This window comes from Balaenoptera borealis (assembly GCF_965194805.1).
Source record: "Balaenoptera borealis genome assembly, chromosome: 11".
Taxonomy (NCBI): domain Eukaryota; kingdom Metazoa; phylum Chordata; class Mammalia; order Artiodactyla; family Balaenopteridae; genus Balaenoptera; species Balaenoptera borealis.
Window position 1 is genome coordinate 53856823 of NC_138868.1, and position 18331 is coordinate 53875153.

Below are 18331 nucleotides of genomic sequence, written 5' to 3' on the forward strand. Positions count from 1 at the left end.
GTGTGGGCAGGAGGCTCCTGGAGCTCTGGGGAGGAGAGTCCAGAATCAGGGACCACGACGGGGGCCTCCAGCATGGAGGGGGCCTCCTCATCGCTGTTACCATACTTCCTGCCACCAGGAGGCAGTGTGGCATCAGCTTTGGGGGCCAAACGCACTTGGATTCAAATCCCAGCCCCTCCATTTGGGCAATGACGTCACTTCTCTCTGCCTTTGTCTCCCCTTTGTGAATCGGGGTAATAGTACCAGCAATACTGGCTGGAATGAAGGTTTAGTGAGACACGCCAGGTGAGAGTTCTTTGCAAACTGTGAAGTGCTGTGAAGAAGTTTTCTATACCATCACCGCCATAGCCACTGAGAAGTTACCCCAGGATGTCTTCCCCTCTGAGGTTTTTCAGCCTGGAAAGCTGGGAGCAGAGGACCTGGCTGAGGAAAGTTCCCTGGGGTATGAGCAGTCTGTTGAATACTCGCTGATGAAGGCCATGTAGAGAACTAGGATATTATCCTGACCACAGCCATGTTCTTTCGGGAGCACAGTCAAAGGTGCTATACTCAGTGCTCAACTCTGCATAAAACCTCATGGCTTAGTGACTGATGGACAGATGACTGAGTCCTCAAACTAGTCCTTTGGGACAGTTAAGTGCCAAGGTTAGGGACATGAGCTCTGGGACCAGATAGTCTAGGTTAAAAACTGGTCTGCCAGGCTTCCCTGGTGGCGCAGTGGTTGAGAGTCTGCCTGCTGATGCAGGGGACATGGGTTCGAGCCCTGGTCTGGGAAGATCCCACATGCCACGGAGCAGCTGGGCCCGTGGGCCACAATTGCTGAGCCTGCGGGTCTGGAGCCTGTGCTCCACGACAAGGGGGGCCGCGGTGGTGGGAGGCCCACGCACCACGATGGGGAGTGGCCCCCGCTTGCCACAACTAGAAGAAAGCCCTCACACAGAAACGAAGACCCAACACAGCCATAAAAAATTAAAAACTAAAAAAAATAAAAATTAAAAAAAAAAAACTGGTCTGCCTTTTACCTGCTGTGTAACCTTGGGCAAGTCTCCTAACCTCTCTGTGCCACCGTTTTCTCCCCAGGTGAGGGGACTTGTGGTCACGTCCGGTGTACCTGTGCAGTGCTGGGCCGGCCTCCTATGGTGAGGGGGCTCATGGTATCGGCCACGTCAGAGCTCTACGTGCACTGCTTTCACAGCCCCCTCCGGGAGGGGACTTGTGGTCAGTGGTCACGTCTGGGGTACATCTGCACTGCTGTCACAGCGTCCTCTGAGGGGGGGACTTATGGTGAGCAGTCAGGTCTTAAGTACAAGTGCACTGCTGTCACAGCCTCGTCAGGTGAGGGGGCTGTAGTATCTGTCACGTCAGAGGTACACGTGAAATGCTGTGAAAGCTTCCTCAGGTGCGGGGAAGTGCAGCGATGGTTCATGTCTCACCACATGCCTCTGGCCTGTGGAGCTGTGACATCACTGCATGTGTATCGCAGACCTGACCACTCACTGCACAACACTAACCTGTGCAGGGTAGGACATGTAAGGTTATCATAGGTAGTTGGGAACATTGACTAAGTTGATACAAGTAAAGTACTTTGAACAGTGCTTGGCCTGTAATGAATGTCAGTCATAATTATTGCATTCATTTTATAGTCAAGGACACTGAGGCTTAGAAAAATGAAGTAACTGTCCAGCGCCACATAGCTCGTCGTTTGCTGAACTCAGGCCCAAGGGACTCCAAAGAGTGGATTGGTTTGCTTATGCTGAACTGCCTTCCCTTGTGGCTATTTCTAGAAGATAGTTGATATTTCTCACTCAAGAGACAGGAGTCTCCAACCTAAGGACCCTTAGGAGGAGATTCTGTGGCCCTCTAGGCTCCCGGTCTGGGCTCACCTCTGATTCAGACACCACCGTGAAACCCACTTGCTGGAGAGTTCCACCCCTGCCCTTGCCAGAGCCCAGGCCTGCTCCACATGGGACACCTCAGGCCTGGTCTCTCCCCTCCCCGAGGAAGACACGTCTATGTTCCACTCAGAGAACAGAAAAAAAAAGGGGGCAGGCATTTTAATAAGGACGGCACCACTTCAATGGTGAGAGAATTTTACACATGAGTGCCAGGAACAGTTGGAGTGAGTGAATCTAGGAAACATGTGTGCAGAGTGGAGGGAGTGGGTGTGCTTGGGGTGGAACATGAGAAGGAGAGAACCAAGCAAAATGCAAACTGACAATGCTCCAAATAAATAGCACTGAGGAAAACAGCTTAGCCTGTTCCAGCCCCTCCTGAGAGACTTAGAACAGAGGCAAGTTGGGTGTCCCACCCTGGCCCAGACTGGGCCCTACCGGCAGTCAGAACCCTCCTTGCCTGTATAGTCGTCACTGGAGCATTTGTGGAGGACCAACCTGGTCAAGAAGCAGCTGCCCATGCTCAATCTGCTTCCTGCCTTCTGCATCTCCAGGCTCATAACCCCATCAGGTGAGGAAGTGACTCATCTTCCTAGGTGAAGCATGAAGCATGCTTCCCCAGCAGCTGTCATAAACTCTGCCCGAGTCACAGAAATGAATCCCGGGCAGTGAAGGCCCTGGATGTCTATAGGTAACCCCTGCAGTCCTGCCACACTTGCTTTCCCCCAGAGAACAAAATGGTAGTAATGTTTGTTGAGTACCTATTAACTACTTACCAGGCACTGTGCAAAGTACATCCACTCATTAGCCCCATCCTGCAGATGAGAAGACAGAGGCATGAGGAATTAAGTAACACATGGGTATGAAGTTTCGGTTTGGGAAGATGAAGAAGTTCTGGAGATGGATGGTGGTGATGGTTCCACAACACTGCGAATGTACTTAATGCCACTGAACCATATACTTAAAATGGTAAATTTCACGTTTTGGATATTTCACATACACATTTCACGTGTGTATTTCACATACACACCAAAACCCCCTACAAACAAGCGAAGAATTAACACAGCTACCAAGTGGAGAAGCCAGTAGTCCTGCCCCAAAGCCTTGTTCTTGTACCTTTTCCTCTCACTTGCAAGTGGAGATTCTGATCTGGCAGAAGACAGAGAAGTAGGGGGCACTCCATATCAGGCAGAGGGAGATGGGTTTATCCTGAGGGCGCTGGGGAGTGGGGTGGGAGCAGGGTTTAAAGAAGGGAGGGGCATGGTTAGATTTAAAGTCTGGAAAGTTCCCTCTGGCTCACAGGAAGATGGAGACCGGAGGTGGGGAGGAGGCTGGGACACTGCCCGGGCCAGAGCTGCTGGTGGCCAGGACCAGGGCAGTGAAAGCAGGATGGGAAGAAGTGGGCCGGTTTGAGAGACGGGTGTGGAGGAGAGGGAGAGAGGGGAGCAGGCGGTGACCGCTCTCACTGGGCTCCTTCCGGCCTGTCCATTTCAGCCTCCTCTGACAGTCATCCTTCCCGCCCCCTCCTCCTGGACTGGAGTCTTAAAGGAAGAGCCTGGGGCACCGACCTCCTCTCTGGCCCCCAGGGGGCAGTGTTACAAAGTCTGCAGGGCGTTGGGGCCCTTGCAGCCAGGGGCAGACGCTTGCTCCCCTTGGTCTCCACTCCCGATCTCCGCTGTACCCCCTCCCCCATGTCCCCTCTCCCAGGAGCCAAATCATTAATAACCGTAATCCCTCATGTCCTGCACTTGACACTTTACAAAAGCAGTGGTACATCCATTAGCTCATGTTCCTTCCCCAAAGACGGGGGGCAGAGCAGAACGAGACCTACCCCCACCACTTTATAATAAGGAAACTGGGGACCGGGCAGGACATAGGACCTGACCAACGCCAGTGTGTTGGTGGCAGAGGCAGGGTTGGGAGCCACGGGCCAGCCAGTGCCCAGTCTGGACCCTGTGAGAGGGGACAGCCTGCAGCACCCACAGAACAACAGCTGTTAACAACTTGAGTGCCCTCCCACCTCAGAGGGCCTTCCCAGTGATTGAGTCACATGGGGTTGTCAGTGAGGTCAGAATGACCCGGCCTCTGATTTACTTCTATCGCATCCTCTGCTTCTAGAATTACAAGAGTCATCGCCATTACCATCGCCACCATATTAATAATGGCTCACGTCTGCTTAGCTCTCAGACTTAGTGAGCACTAGTCCATCAACTCATCTGAGCCTTAGGACAGCCCTGGGAAGGTATTTCACAGACAAGGGCCCTGAGGATCAGAGACGGCAAGTGACCAGCCTCAGATCACCCAGCTAGGTCTCCAGGGAGTTTACAGTCTCCTGGGAGAGCTACGCACATACAGAGTGAGATGAGTGAGATAGAGTGAGATGATTGGGTTTAGTGCAGCCCTGCCAGGAGGTTTCCCATCATCTCTACGGATGAGGAGACTGAGCCTCAGAGATCTTCTTAGCGGGTCAGGATTGAACCATCTGATGCCCACGCCCATGCTCTGTCTGGGCACAGGGCTGCCACTTTCAGGGAGGAATGTAGAGTTTCCAGCAGAGTACGTGTTCTCTCCGGGCTGGAGGGAGAGGCTGGTGGGAGGTAGAGGCAGTTGGACCCACGGGAAGGCTGCTGTTAGGGCAAAAGGGCTTCTCTAGAAAGAAACTCCAGACCGGGTTTAAGCTGCAGAGAGCACAGCATGGGCTGTGTAAGGCTGGGTGGGCTGGAGGAGCCATCGGCTGTGCTGAGCCATGGTGGGTAGGGCTGAGCGGCCAAGCCAGACACCTACCTGCCTGCAGACCCATGATTCTCCTCACCTAGTTGGGAAATTTGCTGCGTTCTCATCCAGGAGCCATGCCAACAAAGATGGGAAAGTCCTGAGCCCTTGGCAGGAGGGTGTCTGTTTCTCATTCACCAGAGGGAGAAACTGAAGCCCACGGAGAGACTGGGACTTCCCTGTGGTCATGACCCAGCACAGCCTGCCTCTCTCCAGCCTCAGTCTCCCAATCTGAAAAAGGGAGGGGATGAATTAAGTGAGCTCCAGGTTCCTTCCTGCTCTGACCTTCTGAGTACCACGGGTCCATCCTTGCTGTCCTTGGCTCAGACCCCAGCCACGGCTGTATCCTCCACATGTAGCCCTGGGCAAATCACATGGCCTCTCTGAGTGTCAGAGTCCTCATGGGTGAAGTAAGTATGCACTGCCTTCCTTGGGCAGATCTAATGAGCCATGCATGAGAGCATGTCGGCACAGCTTGAGGTCTGACCCCCAGGCAGCACCTGGGGGTAGGGATGGCTGAGGCTCTGACCGAGGCCATTACTTGTCTGCCTGGCCAAGGGCCCATTTATAGATATCTGCTCTCTGGCTGCCAGGCCAGAGGGAAGTAGGAGCAATGGTGCTGATGTGGCAGTTTAGAGCCTTTTTCAGGAAGGAGCTTCCGGCCACCCTTCCCCTTCCCCCACTGCCCTGCCCCCTTCATCTTCTGGGCACCCTCACAGTGATCCTCAGAACAGTCCTGAGGGTGGGCCATTTGATATCACCATGTCCATTTAACAGGTGAGAAGACTGAGGCCCAGAAAGGAGAAAGGACGTGCTCCAAGTCCCACAGCAAGGTAGTTACAGAGCTGGGACCAGAACTGAGGTCTCGAGGCTGGAGCCCAGGACTCTCCCCTTGTAACCAAATTCCTCTTTTGCCTGGCTTGCAAAAAGGCATTTCCCCACGTGGGATGACTTGAAGAGGTAAAGGCTTGGGTTCTGTGAACGGCTTGGGGTTTCCAAAGCAGCATCAGGCTCGATACAAGGCACAGGAGTGTGCAAACATCATGGGGCCCTGGAAGCTGCAGAGCTCTGTAAACTGTGCCAGGCTTTGCCAACGGTATGGGACTCTAAAAAGACATCAAGCTTTGCAAACTGTGGGAATCCACAGATGGTGTTGCGATCCACACACATCATGGGGCTCTGTAAAGTGCACAGGGCTCAGCAAACCTCACGTTGGCAAGTGGCAAAGGTGGGGTGCAAACCAGGTTGGTTGAACCTCAAGTTGGGGCCACCCAGAGTGGAACCTCACTGCAGGATTAACCCAAGAGCTATCTGAAGGCCTGTTAGCTTAACTCCCAGAGGTCCCAGGGATTGGACTCGTGCTCTAATTCCACAGCTGGGTTCAGGAATATTCTTGGACCTGTGTCAGCCTGGGGAGGCTGAGGTGATACATGAAGGCTGCTCGTGCCTGAGGTTACTGTATGTTCTGTGCCCTATGGGGTGCTGTGCATGCTTTTACTCAAAGATTGGTGAAATGAACTTAGCCAGCCAAGCTGGTCCCAGCATCTTTCCATGTGCAGAACTTCTGCAGCCTCTGGGGCCAAGGAGGGGGCAAGTGAGCCTCCAGAAAGTCGAAAAGACCCTTCCCTCTCTCGACCATGCACCTGCAATTTGGAGTCTGGAAGGCTGCACCTCTGCCAATCTCTGTGAGGACTCACAGTGCCTGTCTGAAGGATTTAGAGAGAGAGAGAGCCAATTTGGTTTTCTCGAGCAGGATTGAGGTCTGGTTTTCCATCAACACAAGCCAGCTGTTGACCTTTCCCTGGGTGGTAGTCCTGCATTCCCATTTCTGGTCTCTCAGAGGCTCACTCACGTTACGAGTATCTATCAAGGGCCTACTGTGTGCCAGGCTGATCTGTGACTACTTCAGATACTCCCCCGCTTCCTTCTAGCATCCCATACAGCCACTGGGAGCCAAGTGGGGCTGACGTGTGTCTCTCTGTCGTTGCACCCCAAAAGCTGAACTCCAATCCCACATCCCTACATCATGCAAAAACTCTATTGGAACTGGGTCGGGTTCACTTCTGTATGTTGGATTTGGGGAAACCCAGAGGTTTTCCTCAGAAAATGCAGCCTGGGTAGAGGAAAAAGCCTGGTTCCTAGCATCAGAGGTTCAAGGCGTGATCCCACAACCTACTAGCTAGGTGACTTCTGGGCAGTTACTGAGACTCAGTGCCTCATCTGTAAAATGGGAGAATAAGTACCCGGCCCACAAGGTCATTAGGAGGGCCAAATGGAAAGCGAAAGTGTGGAGCAAGGAGGAAGACCAGGTTCCTTGCCCTCTCACTGCCCTGTTCTGAGACCCACCTCTGCCACTCCCTTCTCCGAGCTCCAGGCCTCAGCCTTGGATTCTTTTTCGCTCACTGAACTTGCACAGTAGCCCTGCGAGTGAGGACTATCGTCCCTTCTTTATAGATGAGGCAGCTGACTCTCAGAGAGGTGCAGGGACGTGCCTAAGGCCACTTGACTGGCGAATGACAAAGCTGAGATGGGACTCAGGTCTGTCTGGCTCCAAGGCCTCCGTCCTCAGTCTTCAGTGCAGAAAACTCTGGGAATCTCATATGTCCTCTTCTTCTCTCCACCCTCCCTCCGCTGAGACGGCCGTACTTTTTGGAGCTGCTACCATGGGCCCCTGCCCTCCCCCAGAGGCGCTGGCCACTGTGACTCCCAATGGATAGAGCCCCTCCTTGCTCTGGATCTGAGGAGCTCAGAGAGGAGATAGGGGATCAGTGAGAGGGGGTGCGAGCTTGAGGGGGACAGAGGTTCAGTGAAGGAGGACAGTGGGGGAAAGTGGCTCTGTCCGGGGCTCCTGGTGGGTGAAAAGAGTTCGGTGTGGGAGGAGGCTCAGAGCGAGAGTGGGAATGCAGAGAGGAGACTGGAAAATCAGGACTGAACGACCCCAGGGCTGGGAGGGGCCACCCATCCACAGTCCCTCCGCCCCTGACCTCTCCACTGCTGTAGGAGAAAATGTCCAAGCGCAATGCCAAGCCAGAGGCTGTGAAGGAGCGGGCTGAGGGGAAGCTAGCCAGCAGCCTCCTCCCATCAGCGGGGCTGGATCTAAACAAACCCATCCTCCTCCACAGCTCTGGCCCCGGGCTGCCCCAGCCAGAGATCAGAGGAATTCAGAGAAAGAGACAGAGAGAAGGAACTAGTGACCAAGGGAGACAGGCACTTGGAGAGTGGGGTCAAGTCTGAGCAGGACTTCCTAACCCACCTGGAAGAGGTGGCAGCTGTCCACTGTGGCCCCAAAAGCATCGATCGACCCAGTGCCTGGAGCCCCCACGTTGGCGCATCCCTGCTGTCGTTCCCTGGCTGCTGTCTACAGAAGCCCCAGATAAGTTCTCGCTCCCTCTCTCCCACTAAGCTCCAGTCCTGAGACTGAAATAGGGGCTGAAGCTCACCGCGCCCCAGAAATCATGGGACCCAGGATAGGTAAGTCTGGACAAAGTCAGAAAGGGGCATTGGGAGGGAGTCTGGGGCCCACGTTCCCAGGGCGAAGGGTGAGGCTGTAGAGGTAACTTGTGCGCTCTGGGGTGAGGCAGGGGTTCGCAGTTCCCTACACTGAGCCAGACACATGGCCAGACCTAGTGAGGGTGTGTTGAATGAATGAGTGAATGACCAGAGGGGCAGGAAGGGACACTGTTTACTTAGCTGGAGGCAGGGCACCCAGCCTAACCTCCCTGATGAGACAGAGAAACCGAAAGGGCAATGGGAAGGGAGGCCCCTGGATGCTCCCCAAGCCCTGTTCTCCCTTTGAAGTAGGCAAAGATAGAGACAGACAAAGCAGACAAAAACAGAGATAGAAGTATAGTCAGACACAGAGCAAGTCCAGAGATACTCAGTGTCAGACAAAATCTGAGACAGAAGGCCAGAGACAGCAGGAGAAGACAAAGATCAACAGGTGTCAGCTGGAGCAGTGCAGGGACAGGGGCGACCAGCTCAGAGAGAGGGCTGCGGAAGAGACCAGGAGAAATAGAGAGAAGCAGAGACAGTGAGAGAGAGAGAGAGAGAGAGAATCAGACAGAGACAGATCAGAAGAGAGACAGGCCTGCAGACAAAGAATCCGAAAGATCAGCACAGAAAAGAAACCGATTCAGAGAAAGACCTGAAGAGACCTACATGCGTTTGTTGGTGGTGGGGCGGGGAGGAAGCGGGAGGGGAGGTGTCCCGAAGCCTTGAGAAGCCAAGTCTGGAGCGTGCCCAAAGCACCACGTGGAGAGGGCGGCGGTTCTGGGAACAGAGCGTCCTGCTGAGCTTCTTGGGCAGGAGGAGGAAGGTGGAAGAAACAAAGGGTCTTCAGATAGGGTGGCCCTCGGGCTGGACGCCCTGCAGCGATCACCTCTGGCCTTCTCCCAGCTGTCTGTGTGCCTCACACCCACTCAGGCAAGGCCGGACTTGCATGGGGAGTGAGGCCTGAGGGCTTCCTGGGCTGAGCAGGCAGACGCGCGGCTGTGTTGCGGCCATGGCTGTGTTGCAGTCACGGCTTGAGGACGTGGCGTGGAAGGAAGGGTGGGGGTGGATGCTTCCTCTGAAGCCCTCGCAGGAGAGATGACAATGAGGTCAGATGTGAGTGAGTTGGTTTGCAGATGGGCCACTGACAAACCAAATACCCAGTCAGCCTTGGCATGTTATGGGATCTGAGGGTTGGTGATCCTACGGGAAGAAACTAGTGACTGGCTGTACTGCACCTGTCCCCCAACTGTTATTCTGACCCCTGCAGGGCTCGGCTCTGGAATATTCTCTAGCTGGCCCTCCGCTTCCCACACACACAGCAGGAGGCTGACCCCAGCTTCTGCCCACTGAGGCACCCGAAGCCTCCTCTGACCTCTCTTCCTGAGCCCCAGTCTGAGCTATGGCCAGGCTTCCCCCATGCTCTCTTTCTGGTCTGAGGGATGTGGGGATGCAGCTGGGGCAGGACACAGAGCCTGGAGCCTGGTAAGAAACCCACACACAGCTGGCCTGAGGGAGAAGGGCCAGCAGTCCCAGCCAGGGGCAGACACCAGAGAGAAGAGTCAGGGTCAGACCTGGCCGTCAGCCAAGTCCCAGCACCAACTCGCCACGTGCTTTTAGGCAACAGGCAGAGCTTCCCTGTCTATGGGGGAGACGCTTAAGAAAATGATCTCCCCAGACCATGCCCATTTTGTGAGTTAGGGAAGCTGCTTTCCCACCTCTGCACCTTTGCTCAGCTTTACCTCCACCCGGAAGGCACCTGCCCACATCCCATTCTGGTGAAATTTGTCCTGTTTTCTAACTCCTCCAAACACCAACTCTTCCAGGAAGCCTTCCAGACTGATTCTCCCAGCTGGAAGTAACCTCTCTCCCATATGCTGTTTGACCCTCTCTTTGCAGTTCGTCCTTCCTTGTTCCTGGTACTGTTTCTGTTGTTCTCTCCAGTCCTAGGTTCAAATGTGGGCCAACCCAGGGCAGGGAGGTGGGGCAAGGGAAGGAACCAGGTTCAAATTGTAGCTCTGCCTCACTGGCTTTATGAGAATGCAGTGACATTCTCTCACCCTTTTTAATAAGTGAGGAAACACATGCTCAGAGAGGGCAAGTGACTCGTCCAAGGTCACCCAGCAAGCAAGCTGCAGAGTCGGGGCCAGAACCAGGCCTGTCCCATGCCAAAGCCCTTTCCGTTCTGTGCCATTGCCCTCGGGGCTTCCTCTTCCCTTCACACACCCCACGCTGGTGAGTCACCACCCACCTTGGGCACTTCTCCACTGGTTCCAGACAAAGCAAGCTGTTCTCTGGGAGCTACTGACTGGGGAGTGGGCAGGGGATTTATTCCCCTAGGCCGGGCCTGGTCCGATGTGCCAGATCTCAGGCAGCTGGGAACCACATGGCGAGCTTGCCTAGACCCCACAATCGGATGCCAGGTATCCACTGCCCAGTCCGCTTCTGTCCCTCTCTGGGACTCACTTTCTCCATCTGTGCAGTAGATGGTAGGGGTCGGCTGAGGTGGTCCCTTGGTCCCTTCCAGTGCTGAGAAGCTCAGTTTTCTGTCTCTGGAGAGAGCAATGGAGCAGAGGCCTCTTGTATGGGGCAGGCTTGGCTATCTCCAGGATGCAAGTCTGGGCCTAGCCACACCCTGGGGGTGGAGAGGAGGTAAACTTGGTTCCTGCTACCCCTCACAGGCTGCAGCCCAGAGCCCTAAGCACTGATGCTTGGAGTGATGGAGAACAATGCCCGCCTCCCCAGACTGGGAGCTCCCTGGGAATGGGGTCTGATCTGATCCATTCCTGAGGGCCCAGAACCTGGCCCAGGTGGGGCAGAGGTGGGGTATTGGGGAAGGCTCAGCGCAGAAGCTCTCCTCCGTCCTCCTCATGCCCCCAGCAACCCCTGCCCCATGACGTTCCTTCCCTCCCTCCAACCTGCTATGAAAGCCTACTCTTATTGAGGACTGGAGACTCGTGATAAGGAGTGAGGTGGGGTACAATGGGGCCCTTGGGGAGTAAACAGTAAAGCACAGAGAGTGACAAGCTGGGACTCTTGGCTGGGGGAAGCAGTGTGGCCTGGGCCAATGGCCACGTGTCTCTGGGGCTCAGGCTCTGTGTTTTAGGCCTAAGGAGGCCGGCCTGGATTCCCTGTGGGCTCAGGGCTCAGGGCCCACCCTCCATCCCCCAGCCCTCATCACTATTTTTAGGGTCATCTCGGGTCTAGATGGGGTAGTCAGGGCTGGACTTGGGAATAGAAATTCCCAGCACAGTGTCTCTGACCCAGCTTGGAAAACACCAGAAAGCAACAGCTGGAGGCCAGCAACATGCTATTGTCCTCCCAACAGACCACCCAAGGGTCCTGCTAGGAGGAATTTCCCAAAAATGACAGCCAAGCCCAAGGCCCAAGACTGCCCCCCCCCACTTCCTGTCTGTGATTCTTCCCCTGCGGAAGCCTTGTGGGACCACACGGGGAACTGAAGCCCTCAGGGGTCCCACACTGCCTCCACCCCACCCCAGGCTCATGCTGCAGCCCCCCCGCTTCCCCAGACTCCCACACTCCACCCTTCTCTCCTCCCTCACTCAGTTTAACTCAATTCAAGAATCATGTTTTTAAGCCTGGCCTGGCCTTGAAAGATGAGAAGTGGTTTGCTGGGAAGGCAGGACACTCCAGGCTGAGGGTACAGCATGTACAAAGGCTGAGAGGTAGAAAAGAACAGGATGAGTTTGGGGAATAGCAAGCATCTACTGGGGCGAGAGAAGAGTGTTCACTAGGGGTGGCCTTGACCTCCTGGAGGTTGTGGCGTCCGTACTCACGTGCTGCAGATGGGGTCCTCAACTCACCATTGTTGAGGACCACAGTGTACCAGGCAGGGCATTTTCCTTTAACCCTACCAAAAATGCTGTGTGCCCAGAGAAGGCGGCTGAGGCTTAGAGAGGCTAAATAAACTGCCTAAGATCACAGCCACAATGTGGCAAAACAAATATTTGAATTCAAAGTCTTCTGTCCCAGAGGGTTTCAACAGGGACCAGATATGGTCCATCAGGACCCAGCAGAGGACAGCCTCTGCCCGGGGGAGCCCACTGGCTAATCAGGCAGATAAGAGGGGGTCATAAGTGATGCAGGAGGGCGACCAGCCTGGCATCCTAGAGAAAGGGCTAAGGGAACTGGACCAGGAGGGGCAGGGGAGGCTTATGGAGGGAGAGAGAGCTGGCGTGGGCTGCAGGAGCTAGGCCGGGGAGCCAGCAGGCTGAGGGAGCCCAGGGCAATCTAGGAGGTAGGAAGGGCTGGAGGCGAGGGTTAGCCATGAGGCTGGCCTCCTCCTACCCACACACCTCCAGAGAGAGGTATCTGGACAAATGGATTGCCCAGTGTCTGCGGCTGGGAAATCATCACAGCTCAGGCTGTGGCTGTGTGAGTGCTGGAGGTTGGTAGGTTTTCCGGAAACCTCCGGGCTCCTTTGTGACACTGCACCATTCCCTCAACCTTGGCACCTGAACATGGTTCCAGGATGGATTCCTCCTTTTGCTCTGTTCTCCTCAGTCAGGGCATATGGCGGAGGCTTCTCACTCTCAAAGGCAAGTTTGCCCTCGTGTGGCTTCTGCTCCCTTCTCTCCACACATGCCTTCCAGACTGAGAACCAGACTGGCTCTGGCCCGTGTCCTCTCATGGGCTGTCCTGGAGCCCACGATCTCCTAGGCGTCTTCCCCTGGGAGCCCCCCTGCCAGCCCAAACTCACATGTCCAAGGCTGAGCTCACTATCACCCTACAATCCTGCCTTAAATGGTGGTACACCCAGACCCAAAGCCTCACCTCTCCCCACTCCCCTGCCCCCAGAGCTCCTCGGCCTCCTGCACTCCCCATCCACCCACTTTTCCACCCAGTACTGTCCTTTCCATCCCATCTCCCCACTGTGGTCCATCAGCTCATTACTCTATATCCCCGCTGCCACCACCCGGCCCAGACCCCATCATCGCTCGCTCCCCTGGACCCCACTCCTGCACTCTCCCTGGTCCCGGCCCACAGCCTGACTTCTCCACTCTCTCCCAAGAGGCACGGAGGTCTTCATAGGAGGCCAAATGAGACCTCATCACTGGGCTCAGGATGAAGCCCAGCCCTCCAGCCTGGCGTTCAAGGGTGGTCATAGCCTGGCCCCTCCAACCACTCCAGCCTCACCTCCCCACCTTGACCCCAGTGCTCCAGTCTTGCTGGACTATTTGTTCCCTGAGTGGTCTTTGCACTTTCATACTTCTGCCCTTTACTCTGATGTTTCCTCCCCTGGGAAGCCTCCCAGAACCTTTAAATGTGGTCTAGGACCTCTTCACTATGTTTCTATAGTCTTGGAACTTCTTGTGTCACACAGTGAACACATGTTGTGATTCTGTATTAGATGTTTGCCCCGCCATCACACACACACACACCCACACACACACCCTGGTAGCTCCCTGAGAGCGGGCACCTGGGCTGCTTGCTTCCAAGACCCCGGCCACCTGCCTTGTGGAGCTGTCAGTATGTGTGGAAACAGTCTTCATTCTTACTCCTAGAACAAGCAGAGACAAACTCCATCCCCACCGTGGTGACCCTGGGCAAGTCATGGCCTTTTCTGGCCTTGCTGCCTCACCCTTCAAAGGGTTAACCCAGCCTTGGCTTCCTGTCCAGCAGACTCCTCAGGCCCAGGGTTGCTGTGGGTCACAGATGGGGAAGCCCACAGGCAGGTGAAAAGGGTCCTGAAGCGGGCCAGGTGGGCCCAAAGAGGCTCTAACAGGGCAAATTGCCACATGAAAGGCAAGCATCTTAGACCAGCTGAGTGTTTCCATATGGGAATGTGGGCCCAGTGTTGCCAGATCTGCTAATCTTTCAAGAAAAAACAAAAATCGGGAGTTTTGTGTGAAATTTCCTGATTTTTTAAATGCTGGCAACTAACTTAAAAACACTCAGTGAGCCAACATTGTACAAGCCAAATAAAAATGTCTAGGAGTCAGATGTGCCCCCAGGCAGGACTGCCATCCGCCCCGCACAACTCCAGAGGGTGCCGTTCACTTCACGGCGCACAGCTTACGCAGCTACACATGGGGCCTTTGGCCAGGGCCCTCCCGTTGTAACCTCTGCCCCGTATTATCTCTCTGCCAGTTCCTCTGACCAGCCTGGCAAAGCGTGTATGGTGGCAGGGGTAGGGGAGAGTCCTTTCCTTCTCTCTCTTTTTTTTAAAAATTAATTAATTAATTTATTTTTGGCTGTGTTGGGTCTTCGTTTCTGTGTGAGGGCTTTCTCTAGTTGCGGCAAGTGGGGGCCACTCTTCATCGCGGTGCGCGGGCCTCTCACTATCGCGGGCCTCTCACTATCGCGGCCTCTCTTGTTGCGGAGCACAGGCTCCAGACGCGCAGGCTCAGTAGTTGTGGCTCACGGGCCCAGTTGCTCCGCGGCATGTGGGATCTTCCCAGACCAGGGCTCGAACCCGTGTCCCCTGCATTGGCAGGCAGATTCTCAACCACTGCGCCACCAGGGAAGCCCCTCCTTTCCTTCTCTTGCACAGGGAAATTATCAGGAAAAAAAAAAAAAAAGTCTTGGAATGCAGCAGGTGAGGATGGAGAGGGGAGGGAAGACAAGGAGACAGCAGTGGGAGGTTTCCAGAGGGTTCTGTGCCTCTTCAGGGATCAGGAGGAGGTGAGAGAGTAATGCTGGGGCTGAGTGTCCCACCGGAGGACAATAAGTTCTGAGGCCTGGAGATAGCTCCACCGGAGGACAATAAGTTCTGAGGCCTGGAGATAGCTCCCTGGAGAGTTTGGAGCAAACACTGACAAAACTGACACTGTGCAGCATCTTGGAGTTAAAGGATGTTATCTGTGTGACCCTCATGCAGGCTTGAGAGGCAAGGCTTATTATTCCTATTTTGCAGAGGCTCAGAGAGGTCTAATTGCTGGCCCGAGGCCACACTGGGTCTGAGTGACCCTAGATCGTGCTCTCTCTGCTGAGGGACAGGCTGGAATGTTCTGGAGAAAAAGTGCCCTTTCCTTGTCCCTCCTTGGTCCAAGCCCTCTTCCTCCATCCTCAGGATATGAGAACTCTCCCAGGCTCTCTCGGCATTTCTCAGCCCGCCCCTCCTCAAAGTTCAAATCTGGGCCTTGGTTATGAGTCCTGAACTTTCACCATACTCAGGTCCCCTGGACTGAGGGCCACATGTCCTTCTCACCATATTTCTCTGTCCAGCCTTGCCCTGACAGCACTCTCTGAGACCCACAGAAGAGGGTGTTGACTGACCAATGAACTGACTGACTGACTGACCAGCTAAAGAACCAGCTGGTAGAACGGCCAACTGTCCCCATACAACCACCTTTGACAATTAGCTGGAGGGAAGCCAGGCCGGAATAAGAAATGGCTACATGGCGATTATTTTTCATAGGTTCGAAGGCCATCGTTGGCAGCCACCATCTCATGGTTGCTGTTAGGGGCCCAGGTGTCAGACAGACCTGAATTCCAGTCCAGGCTTTGCCATTTACCAGCCCCAGGACCTGGATAAGCCCCTTCCCCTCTCTGTGCTTCAGTTTCCTCATCCACGTCATGGAGTCACAGCAGCTACGTCAACGGTTTGCTAGGAGGCTGGGTGAGTGTGCCCAGGCCAGCACATAGGGTAGCTCCAGGGCAAACTCCTCCATCAGGCCACTTCCTGCAGGGGGAGAAGTTGAGCCAGAGAGCTGGGTCTCCCAGCCCCCCGCCTGCCTGGCCCTTCAGGGCTGAACTTTCTCCTGGTTCCCAAGTTCTAGATGTGGCAATGCTCCTTGCTGTCCCAAAGCAAGTATGAAGGCGGGCGGGGTGTTTGTACCTGACAGGGAAGAAAACAATGTTCACTGAGCACCTGCTATGCACCGTGTCTGTGCTGGTTCCCCACATGTTGGTGACACAACCTGTCAATAAGACAAAGTCTATTATTTACCGACATAAGGGACAACACCACTTCTCAAAGCTTTGGCAGTATCTCGGAGTGGGGAGGAAAGGTCAATATTTGTTGAGAATTTGGAAGTTTGTTTTACAGCCAGTTCTTCAGGACGGGGAGAGAGGTGGGTGAGGGAGGGTTGACCAGGACTGGGTAAGAATAGTGATACCACAGTCCAGGGTTTGCTGGTAGAAACAGCAAGGTGAGGATCTGGGGGGCAGAGATTCGAAGAATCTGAGGTGCACATCCTGTTGATGGTTTCCCTTGAAGAGTTGCTCCATCTTTTCGGAAGTTCCTGTCATAAAAAATCAAGCCATTTGCTGGGGCTGCTCAGTCGAAGACGAGTAACAACTAAAAATGCTAATGAAGACAGTGGAATAGCAAAGTCAAGTTAATGTCATCGGTAAGGTGTGGTTTGGGGCTTCTAGTGTCCAGGCTGAATGTGGCGGGAGGGTCTTGTTCTCGGGGGGCGCTCTCGGCAGTGGGAAGTAGGGATTGCTGGCCCTGCGTTGAGGATGAGGAAGCAAAGGGGCCACTGGTCTAAGGGATTAAAACCTGGGCGATTGCCTCCACAGCTAGTGAGTGTGCACGGCGGGAGGGGGTCCAGCTCCTCAGGTCTTGCGGTTGACTGGGGCTTGGATGGGAAAGAGAGAGTTGATCCACAGACGGAATAACTGGAGCTGTCAGAGGGAGGCGTTAACGTGGAGAAACCAGGGGTGCGTGGAAGGGAATGGGTTCAGGTGGGCCTGTGGCCTCAGAGGTACTTGAAGATTATCAGGAGAGGGGAGAGCATTGGCCCTCAGGAGGCCTACTGTGTGCCAAGCCTGAGCCAGGCACCCAAGATACCTTACCTCCTTGAGTAGACGCTATATCCTCGCCTTACAGAGGAAACAGGCTGAGAAAGATAAAGGGGCACGTCCAGGCTCGCAGCCCCATATCTGCCTGAGATGTGCTGTTTATAGCTGGGAGATGGCTGGAGTAGGCAGACCCCTGAGCCTTTCCAGGAAAGAACAGGCAGGGAAAATCAACCCTTCCTGTCGGGCTGCTATCTGAACCTTGCCCCTCATCCCCCAGACTCAGATTCCTGGCCGTGGAGGGGGTATGGCCACAGCCAGGACCCCGTGCCTTGCAGACATCTGGAGTCTCTGACTGAACTGAAGGTGTCTGGCTGACAGACTTTTGGGGCAACTTTCTGACTGGCTTTCTGAGCAGCTGCTCTACAGTGAGTGGGCAATTGACAGCCCGAACAGACAAGTCTCCTGAAGGACAGTGGACTAGTGGACCAGTTACTTACCAGCTGATGGACATGAGTGCACGAGCAGCCGCGTGACCCACCGACAGGCACACAGACCCCTTGCCTGCCAGCCCTTGGAACCACCTGGCATACCTGGGGCCCCCAAATCTGGCTACCCACCTAGGAGAGGAAGAGGCTGGAATTTTTTCCTCGGACCTGGTTCCCTGCCTCTCTCCTTATTCCTACAGGCCACCCCAGCCCAGCCCAGGGTCACTCCCTCAGCTGCCCTCTCTCCTGTCAGGGCTGGCCCTTGAAAAAGCCTTCACAGGACGGGAAGGGCCTCAGAGGCAGCAGGTGAGGTGAGGTGGACACACAGCCCCGGATTCGGGACCCTCCTTCCAGGGGGAGTTCTATCCCTTATCAGGGAGTCAGACTGTCTGCCGCCAGCCCCCCTATAGAGGCCTCCAGCCCACAGGAAGGGGTCAAAGGGGACTGACAACCAATCTGACCAGCCCTGTTCAGGGACCGACTGGCCACCCAACACACTGACTGGTGGTGGCTCTCAGGGGGGACCCGGGGGGACAGGGCCAGGGCTTCCCTCCTCCACCCAGAGGCTCACACTATACACCGGGCCACAGGAGGGTGGAAGGTTCTGAGCCAGTCCATTGACCTTTTGCCCCCTCCCTCATCCATCCCCTGGGTTTCTTTCAGAGCTGGGGATACAGGTCAGTGACTTCTGCCCTTCCAGCCTCAGCTCCAGCCTCATCATCTGGTTGGCCTGGCTCCTTGGGGGCGGACACTGCTGCCTTCCAGGCGGCCTGGCTAGGTTTGGTTGGGCCGAGACAGAGAAGAACGTGTGCTTCTTCCCCTCATCAAATCTGTGCAAGGAGCACAGGGTGACACTGAGATGAACACCTCGGCTCGTGTTCCTGCACCAACGTGAGCCAGCAGAGCTAGTTACCTGTGAGCCTTGGTGTCCTCATCAGCAGCATAGAGATCAAGAAAGCACCAAAGGCGTGGAGTTGTTGAGAT

At 55.0% G+C, this 18331-nt stretch overlaps 2 protein-coding genes across 7 annotated transcripts in view; one reads left to right on the plus strand and one right to left on the minus strand.

The window, feature by feature from the left end:
* The window catches only part of LOC309606302 (olfactory receptor 2AT4-like), a 32225-nt gene extending 17990 nt beyond the window's left edge, over positions 1-14235 (minus strand). Inside the window, exons 1-2 of one of the 3 annotated variants that reach the window (XM_082343222.1) lie at positions 8823-10599; positions 4705-4895 (exon numbers count right to left, since the gene is read on the minus strand). The gene's annotated coding sequence lies outside the window, so the exon portion shown is untranslated. Of the gene's footprint in view, positions 1-4704; positions 7530-8822; positions 10600-11950 lie in introns of those variants that run through there. The other 2 variants (XM_082343223.1, XM_082343221.1) reach the window with 2 other exon arrangements.
* SLCO2B1 (solute carrier organic anion transporter family member 2B1) overlaps positions 7549-18331 on the plus strand; it is a 51911-nt gene continuing 41128 nt past the window's right edge. The window contains exons 1-2 of one of the 4 annotated variants that reach the window (XM_082343161.1): positions 14768-14852; positions 14892-16468. Coding sequence is in view for 3 of the 4 variants with exons in the window: in XM_082343162.1 (XP_082199288.1) it covers positions 8120-8135 (16 nt within the window). In the remaining variant the exon portion in view is untranslated. Of the gene's footprint in view, positions 8136-14767; positions 14853-14891; positions 16469-18331 lie in introns of those variants that run through there. The other 3 variants (XM_082343162.1, XM_082343159.1, XM_082343160.1) reach the window with 3 other exon arrangements.